The 7,938-nt window shown below is 50.5% G+C and overlaps 1 protein-coding gene across 2 annotated transcripts in view; it reads right to left on the bottom strand.

The window, feature by feature from the left end:
• Positions 1–7,938, bottom strand: part of Atp6v0a2 (ATPase H+ transporting V0 subunit a2) — a 29,455-nt gene that overhangs the window by 3,953 nt on the left and 17,564 nt on the right. For both annotated transcript variants that reach the window (XM_050146567.1, XM_050146568.1), the window contains exons 10-19: positions 6,915–7,065; positions 6,348–6,484; positions 5,797–5,984; positions 5,612–5,702; positions 5,073–5,191; positions 3,672–3,882; positions 2,204–2,323; positions 1,737–1,856; positions 1,079–1,196; positions 61–232 (exon numbers count right to left, since the gene is read on the bottom strand). In XM_050146567.1, the coding sequence (XP_050002524.1) occupies positions 61–232; positions 1,079–1,196; positions 1,737–1,856; positions 2,204–2,323; positions 3,672–3,882; positions 5,073–5,191; positions 5,612–5,702; positions 5,797–5,984; positions 6,348–6,484; positions 6,915–7,065 (1,427 nt within the window). The remainder of the gene's footprint in view (positions 1–60; positions 233–1,078; positions 1,197–1,736; positions 1,857–2,203; positions 2,324–3,671; positions 3,883–5,072; positions 5,192–5,611; positions 5,703–5,796; positions 5,985–6,347; positions 6,485–6,914; positions 7,066–7,938) is intronic.

Raw genomic sequence — 7,938 nt, forward strand, 5'->3', positions numbered from 1 at the left:
ATCTCTCTAGCCCTCATTTCCACTTTTAAAACACGTTCTGAGGATACATGTCACACTCACCAGTGAAGGCGTATGGCGTGGAGAAATGCAGAAAGCCCTTCCATGACCAGAAGGATAAAAATAGTCAAAACTGCAAAGAAAGCCATGACAGGCAGCAGCAGCAAGACCCCGTAGGTGGTGTCCACACGCAGGCCCACACGCATCAGCATGGCCCACAGCACATCAGACAGCTCTGCAAAGGAAGCCGTTGAGCAGAGTTCAGTCTGAAAACATCAGCCCTCTCACCACCCTCGGGATAGCAGGAATGACTACCAGTCAGCCTACCCCCAGAGCAGAAGACCCGAACCTCCTTGCTTTCTCTGTGAAGAACAACAATCTTAGGGGGCTCCATCGTCCCTTCCTATTGCTAATTCAGCAAGTTCAGGGTCTGGACCCAGACTGAGAGTCCTGTCTGAACCTAGCAAGGTTCCTGTTTCAAGTCTGGGTCTGCTGCCAACAAGCGGCCTCTTCACCCTCACTGTCTTTGGACACAGAGGGCCTCACTCTGTCCCATGTTGGTCAGTACCCTCTTGTGACTACCTATCTCTGCCACATGTCCCAGGGCTTTGTCATGGAATACAAACGCAACACAACTTCATGTTCTACTGTTAGTGAAGTAAATTCATTTAGTGACCAGTTACCTCCAGGCTGGAGCAAAGGTGACATGGCTCTCACTACAACTGTCAGGGTAATTGTCAGGTGTGTCTCACACAGAGGCCGAGTCACGCTGGGCTCAGCTGCCCATGAACAACCGTGCATGAGGACTCACTAGGAGTCTGAGCTACAGCTCAGCAGCTGCCACAATCACTTGAAATAAAGACGCCACTCAGTGAGTAAGCAATGGCTAGGATACACTGGGACACATGAACTGGAGGAGAGCATCCATGTCAGAGGTCACCAGGCCCTCAGTTCACAGAGCCCTTCTGCGCCTAGGCCAGGACTGGGACCTGCGTGATCGGAAGGTGGGTCAAAACAACAAAGAGCCCTGATCCACCACCACCTGGAGAGCTTACACACTCCATGGAGCTAAGCAACATACGTGCATGCGCCAGGCTGAGGGCCCAAAGCCTCAGGTAGGACGCGGTGTTGGAGATGCAGCCAAGGCAGTACTCAATGGAGTGGATGGTCTGCGTCATCAGGATCTCCCCAAAGTTAAACTGAGGGACAACAGAGAACATTAGATACCATATCACAAACCTGCTCCACTCTGAGTCCCTGGCCAGCCTCAAGGATAGAGCATGCCAATGCCAGAAAGAGCAGGTCCGAGATTGAGTCCTGCTCTCAGTGGGAGTGGGACTCACCGGCCCCCTCCCCACACGAGCTCCCTGACTGTACTCAAGCTTCAGTCCCCTCTCTACGACCCAAGCACCAGCCTAGAACTGCGCCCGCCACAAAAGCCCATGGTGGAGACCTCAGTGACACCTGAACCAGCTCCCAAACTAGCTGGCACTCCCATGGGCATTCCCCAGCTACAGGTGCACAGGGGAAGCTCATGTCTGAGGCTGGGGAGGGAGGGAGGGAGGGGGTGCTGTCCCCATGAGGGGAGGGACTGCAGCACCCTGGCTCTTCCCACTCTGCTTTCTTTGCTCTGTGAACTTGACCCGAATGAAAATTGCGGTACACAATAACCAGACAACCACACTTGCGCAGTCAATAACCAGCTTCCCCTCTCACCCGACCCATCAGCTCAAGCTCACCTCCTCACACGTCACTTCCCGGCAGCCTTCCTCCATACGGTTGCTCCCCTCTTCTATGTCCTGGCTGCCCAGCAAAGAAACCTCTTCTTCACTGTCCTTCCTTACAAGTGTGTAACCGCTCTAATGATAAAAGAGCAGTGTCAAAGAACAAGGGCGGGAAGTGGAGAATAATAAGTGTTGGCAAGGATCAAGAAACTGGAAGCCTAGAGCATTCCTGCTGGAGTTTATAATGGTCCAGCTGCTAGAGAAGTATGGCAGGTCCTCAAAACGCAAATGCAGACGTGCCCCGTGACCTGGCACCTCCACTTCTACACCCAGGAGTGCCCATGGAGAGACTTGAGGGAACGCCTGTGCGAACATGTTGTAACAGTATTATTCCCCAGCTGCAGCCCAACAGCAACATCCAGGCTCTAAATGAGGCCAGCTGTGGAGGAATCAGAACCTCAGGACGCGGGGAGCGCACTTACCCGGCTCACACCAAAGCAACTGCGCCCATTGTGCAGCCACAGCAGGAAGAGCGGCTTTCCTAAGAAGAGCACAGGGACGGCCAGCACAGTGAGGGCCAGCAACACTCTCTGGACATGCGCCTGCGGGTGTAGGGGAGAAGGCAGGAAGATGGAAGAGCAGCACCGTGTCATGGGGCGTGGAGTAGATTGTGAGGGCCGGGGGCACAAGACAGATGACTGCTAAGTCCTGTGACCAAGGGACCCTCTGCACTTCTTCCAGCTCCCAACATTCAGGACACAGCACTGAAATGCTGCTTTGAAAACAGTAAAATGCTTTAAGCCGGGCGGTGGTGGCGCACGCCTTTAATCCCAGCACTCGGGAGGCAGAGGCAGGCGGATCTCTGTGAGTTCGAGACCAGCCTGGTCTACAAGAGCTAGTTCCAGGACAGGCTCCAAAGCCACAGAGAAACCCTGTCTCGAAAAAAAATAAAAATAAAAATAAGAAAACAGTAAAATGCTTTAAGCCGGGCGGTGGTGGCGCACGCCTTTAATCCCAGCACTCGGGAGGCAGAGGCAGGCGGATCTCTGTGAGTTCGAGACCAGCCTGGTCTACAAGAGCTAGTTCCAGGACAGGCTCCAAAGCCACAGAGAAACCCTGTCTCGAAAAAAAATAAAAATAAAAATAAGAAAACAGTAAAATGCTTTAGAAGAAATCTAAATGGAGGTTTTGGTAATGCCTCAGTCTGAATGAGTTCGAAGCCCGCTGTGGCTGTGCAAGCTTGTGTGTGACCCAGCCCTTGGGAAGCAGAGGCAGGAAGAGCTCCTGGGGCTCGATCACTGGTCACCCTGGCCTACTCTGACAATTCCAGGTCAGGGATAGACTATCACACACATACATGAACACGCACATGCACACACACACACACGACAAGAATAACAACAAAAAAGAGAGGTGCGTGGTGCCTGAGGAATGGCATCCAAATTTGACCGCTCCCTGAAGACACAGGTACCCACACTCACACAAATTCTAAGCGGGAGCTCATTTGGGCATCACACTAAAACACTGGAACCAAACAGAGCTCATCGTGGTCCCTGCGAGAAAGGGTGACATGTAAACTTATAAAGCATTCCATTACTTTTTAAAAAATCTAGCTAGAACAGTTAGGATGCACACCTTTAATCCTAGCACTCTGGAGGCAGAGGCAGGTGGAACTCTGAATTTGAGGCCAGCCTGGTCTACAAAGCTAGTTCCAGGACAGCCAGGGCTATACAGAGAAACCCTGTCTTGAAAATCAAAACAAACAAAAAAAAATCTAAATGGAGCCAAACTGTAGTTAATAACTGCCTGAGATCACTGCAAAAGGAAAACCAGGAACACTAGTAGAATCCTCTCACAATCTTGCTTTCGGTGTGGCCTTCCTTATCACAGACTACTTGGAGAAGGCTGAATGCAGGGGCTGTCACTGCCAAGCAGAGGAGAAACACTCACCTGCCCGGGGTAGAGGCCGTGTGTCTCACTGGACGGGAACAGGAACATGTTAATGAACTCGATCAGGATGCTGGGGGCCTCCCTAGAGGTCTTTGCCGAGTACGCCAGCCACTTGTAGATGATCATGAAGATCAGGTACCCAAAGATGGACAGCATGAACAGGATCTCAGGGACGGACACCAGGTAGATGTTAAACTTCTTCCTAAAGTGCCTGCAAGAGGGCCAATGAGGCCACTGAAAGGCTGTCGCCAGGGCACCACAGGCCGCTCCAGGGCTCCACGGGTGCCTGCTGGTTCAAGCCAGAGCTGCAGATCCCCCCCACAGAAGACAGCGACAACAGAACCACACACAAACACATTGCTATTGAGTCTGACTTCAAAATATTAGGGATTTTGCTGTGTTTTTTTTTTAAGATTTAATAATATTATTTTAATGAAATCAATTTTTAAAAATTTATTTAAGCCGGGCGGTGGTGGCGCACGCCTTTAATCCCAGCACTTGGGAGGCAGAGGCAGGCGGATCTCTGTGAGTTTGAGACAGCCTAGTATACAAGAGCTAGTTCCAGGACAGGCTCCAAAACCACAGAGAAACCCTGTCTTGAAAAACCAAAGGAAAAAAATTTATTTAATTTCTTTATGGTTGTTTTGCCTGAATGTTGTCAGTACACCATGTACATGACTTCCTGGAACTAGAGCCATAGCCAGTTTTGATGTGAGCCACCATGTGGGCACTGGGGACCAAACCCAGGTCCTCTGAAAGAGCACGAAGTGTTCTTAACCACTGAGTTGTCTCTTCAACCCCCAATTTTAAAAATTATTTTCAGCCGGGCGGTGGCGCACGCCTTTAATCCCAGCACTCGGGAGGCAGAGGCAGGTGGATCTCTGTGAGTTCGAGGCCAGCCTGGTCTATAAGAGCTAGTTCCAGGACAGGCTCCAAAGCTAAAGAGAAACCCTGTCTCAAAAAACAAACAAAATAAAATAAAATAAAATAAAAACCCAGAAGGAAAAGGTAGATGGATAATTTAATTTAAGAAAACCTGGCAAGAAACAAACCAAGCTCAGGCCAGGCATTCATAAGTAATAATAAGCCTCTGTGTGAGATTTATTTGGGAGCTGGGTCATGGGCCCCCCAAAAAGACAAAAGAATAAAATATCATACAACAGGAACGGGCAGTGGTGGCGCATGCCTTTAATCCCAGCACTCGGGAGGCAGAGGCAGGCGGATCTCTGTGAGTTCGAGGCCAGCCTGGTCTACAAGAGCTAGTTCCAGGACAGGCCCCAAAGCTACAGAGAAGCCCTGTCTTGAAAAATGAAAAAAAAAAAAATCATACAACAGGAGGGACTGCCAAAAAAAAAAAAAAGAAAGATGAAGAACAAAAAGAAAGTTAAAACATGTACTTACAAGTGGTTAAATATTCCCAGAATGACACCAAAAGTCATGTGAATAATTCCTAAAATAACAGACATTTTCATCTTGAAGGAATTGAGGAAAGTGAGGCGATTTGTGGCCAGGTTCCAAATCTAGGACCAAACCAAACAGAAGCAACGTAAGTCCGTTAGCAGGAGCTAGCGAGCTCCTACATGACTGTCACTCTCCCTTACAGAGAAAGTAACACCTTCTCTTGGTGCTTCCAACTGACTTCCCAGGCCAGGGCTTCAGTGTCAGAACCAGGGAGCCTGCTGCTCCTGAGCCAAGGCTGGAAGCATTGCTGGATCTAGCTGCAGAGTGGGCTCACCTTCCTCTCCAGATCAAACTATGAAGCAGTTCAGAACATGAAGGGTCACTTCTACCAGAGGAAAAGACTGGTAGAGATGACCATGGCCCCATGGCTCTGCCAACCACTCCTGCACTGCCCTGGTTCCCACTGACTACACTAACAGAGATACAACAGCTCCCCAGCAGCCCCCCTCACTCAGGAACATGGGGAAGGAAGCACTCACAGGGTCAATGCCGAAAGGGTAGGGGCCTCGAAAAACTCCAGGGATGTTCGGGTCCAGCTGCAAAGTCCTGCTGTGCCTGATGGTGCTGTCACTGAAAGAGAGGGCAGAGAATGTCGCCATGTGCAGAGGAAGGGCCTGAGAAAGGTACACCCTACCTGTCGCTTTTCTGTTCACAGACTACTTACTTCCAAAGCACCATCCTCTTTTGCTCCTCCTGAGAGTGGCTGGAGCTGTACATGGCAGACACGTTCCACCCGGAGCCAAAGAGGTTCACAGACTTGGAGAAGCAATCGTTGTAGATGAGGCCGGTGTACACGGAGAACAGCCCCATCAGCAGCAGGATATAGCGGCCGTTGAAGAACATCCTCAGGATCTGGTAGAGGTCACGGTGATGACAGACTCACCCACGGGACAGTGGCTCAGGGGAAGCTCATTCTGGTTTTTCCAGCCACTCCTCTGGGCCTTCCCAGAAAACCCCAACAGCAATGTCTTACCCAGGGGTGACAGGCACTAATACACTCAAAGCTCTTGAGCCAGGTGTGGGGCACACACCTATAATCCCAGAACTCAAAAGGCAGAAACAAGGGAATCACAAGTTCAAGGCCAGCCTTCAATATGTAACAAGTTTGAGACTAGCCCGGACTACCTAAGACCACCTCAATGACAAAGCACAGCCCTCTTCCAGTACCACAATGTCATGGCTCCCACCGTGCATGGGCTGGCAGGCACGCATTACCTCCTGTGACTGGCTGAGTCTGGGATGATTCTCATTTAACACCAGTAAAAGGGCAAACAGGAACATGACAAAGCCGTGCCCAAAGTCACCAAACATCACAGCAAACAGGAACGGGAAGGTGATGATGGTGAAGAGAGCTGTGGAGACAGGGGGTTGGCAAGTTCTCAGCATGTACACACGCACACGCACACACGCACACGCACGCACGCACATGCACGCATGCGCACACACACACACGCACACACACGCACACACGCGCACACACACACTGTCTCTCTTAGGACAAGACAGTAAGGGCATTTAAATGCTATACCAGTTGACAAGGTGACAGTAGTGAGCCTGCCTGACAAACACCTATTACATTCCCTTATCAAAAGGGACCAACAGGGCTGGACATGGTGTCACATGCCTATAATCCCAGCTCGCAGAGACAGGAAGATCATCAAGGGTTCAGGGCCAACCTGGGCTACATTGGGATTGTTACAGGCTAGTCAGAGTTATAGACTCGCAACCAAAGTCAAAGCTGAGCTGACATAAGTGCAGGACCAGCCCTGTCCAGATGCCCACCTGGGTTCACTTCTCGGTAGCTCCCGACACCGTAGGCGTCCACGATGTTCTGGAAGCCCTCAGTGAACTTGTTGGTGCGGATCAGAGTGGGTGGTGTCTCTTTCGTAGGGATTGTGTTCATGAACGAGGGGATTGTAGCTCCACTCTCTCTCTTCCACACAGAAAAGAAAAAGAAAAGATGACTGGCCACGAGAGCAGCTACAGATAAGCACATGACTGAGCTGGCCACACTCTGGCAGGGTGGGGTGGGGCATGTTCACAGAAGTAAGTCGCCAGGCCAGACATCCATGCAGAGCCTAGTGGCATGAGGCCAGAACCTGGAGCTGGGGCCCTTGGAAGGAGAGCAGAATGGAACTAGGGAGCGGGAATGGAATGCTGGGGTAAGGTGGATGGAAACAGAACCAAGTCCAGGGCAGTGGAAGCTGAAAGTGAGCCTGGCCAGCTGTGAGGGCCTGGGTGTCAGCATTCGGGAGGTTTTGGCAGGAGAATCTCAAACGGGAGCCCAGCCTAGCAACAGAGCATGACCATGCCTCAAACAGAAAAAATAAAAATAAAAATAAAAGAGAGCGAGATAAAGAAAAAGCCTTGATATCTAGGACTTTATCTCTTAAAAGTGGTCAAGAAAGGGCTGGTGAGACGGTTCAGTGGGTAAAGGTGCTTGCCTACAAGCCTGATGACCTGAGTTCAATCCCCAGGACCTCCACGGGCACAGTGGTACCCACATATGGACACAATGCATAATAAAAGGAATTTAAAGTGCTTAGCAAAGAGGAAGTCAGACACAGCTACACTACCTAGTTTTCAAAAAAGAAAATAGGGAAGAAGAAACAAAATTTTATCTTTGTGGCATAATCTTCTCCGTGAGCTTTCAGCTCAGTTCAGTGTAACATTTACACTTGCCCAGAAATGCACAGAGGAGAAGCAGACAAACACCAGGGGAAAGAGCAACAGCGTGCATGTGAACAGGAAGGTGAGCTGAGAGAATACGGGAAGAAACCCAGCCTCACTCAGCAAGAGCCGGGGC

Source organism: Alexandromys fortis, unplaced genomic scaffold (genome assembly GCF_014885135.2).
Source record: "Alexandromys fortis isolate MF-2015 unplaced genomic scaffold, M_Fortis_MF-2015_v1.1 scaffold_56, whole genome shotgun sequence".
Classification (NCBI taxonomy): domain Eukaryota; kingdom Metazoa; phylum Chordata; class Mammalia; order Rodentia; family Cricetidae; genus Alexandromys; species Alexandromys fortis.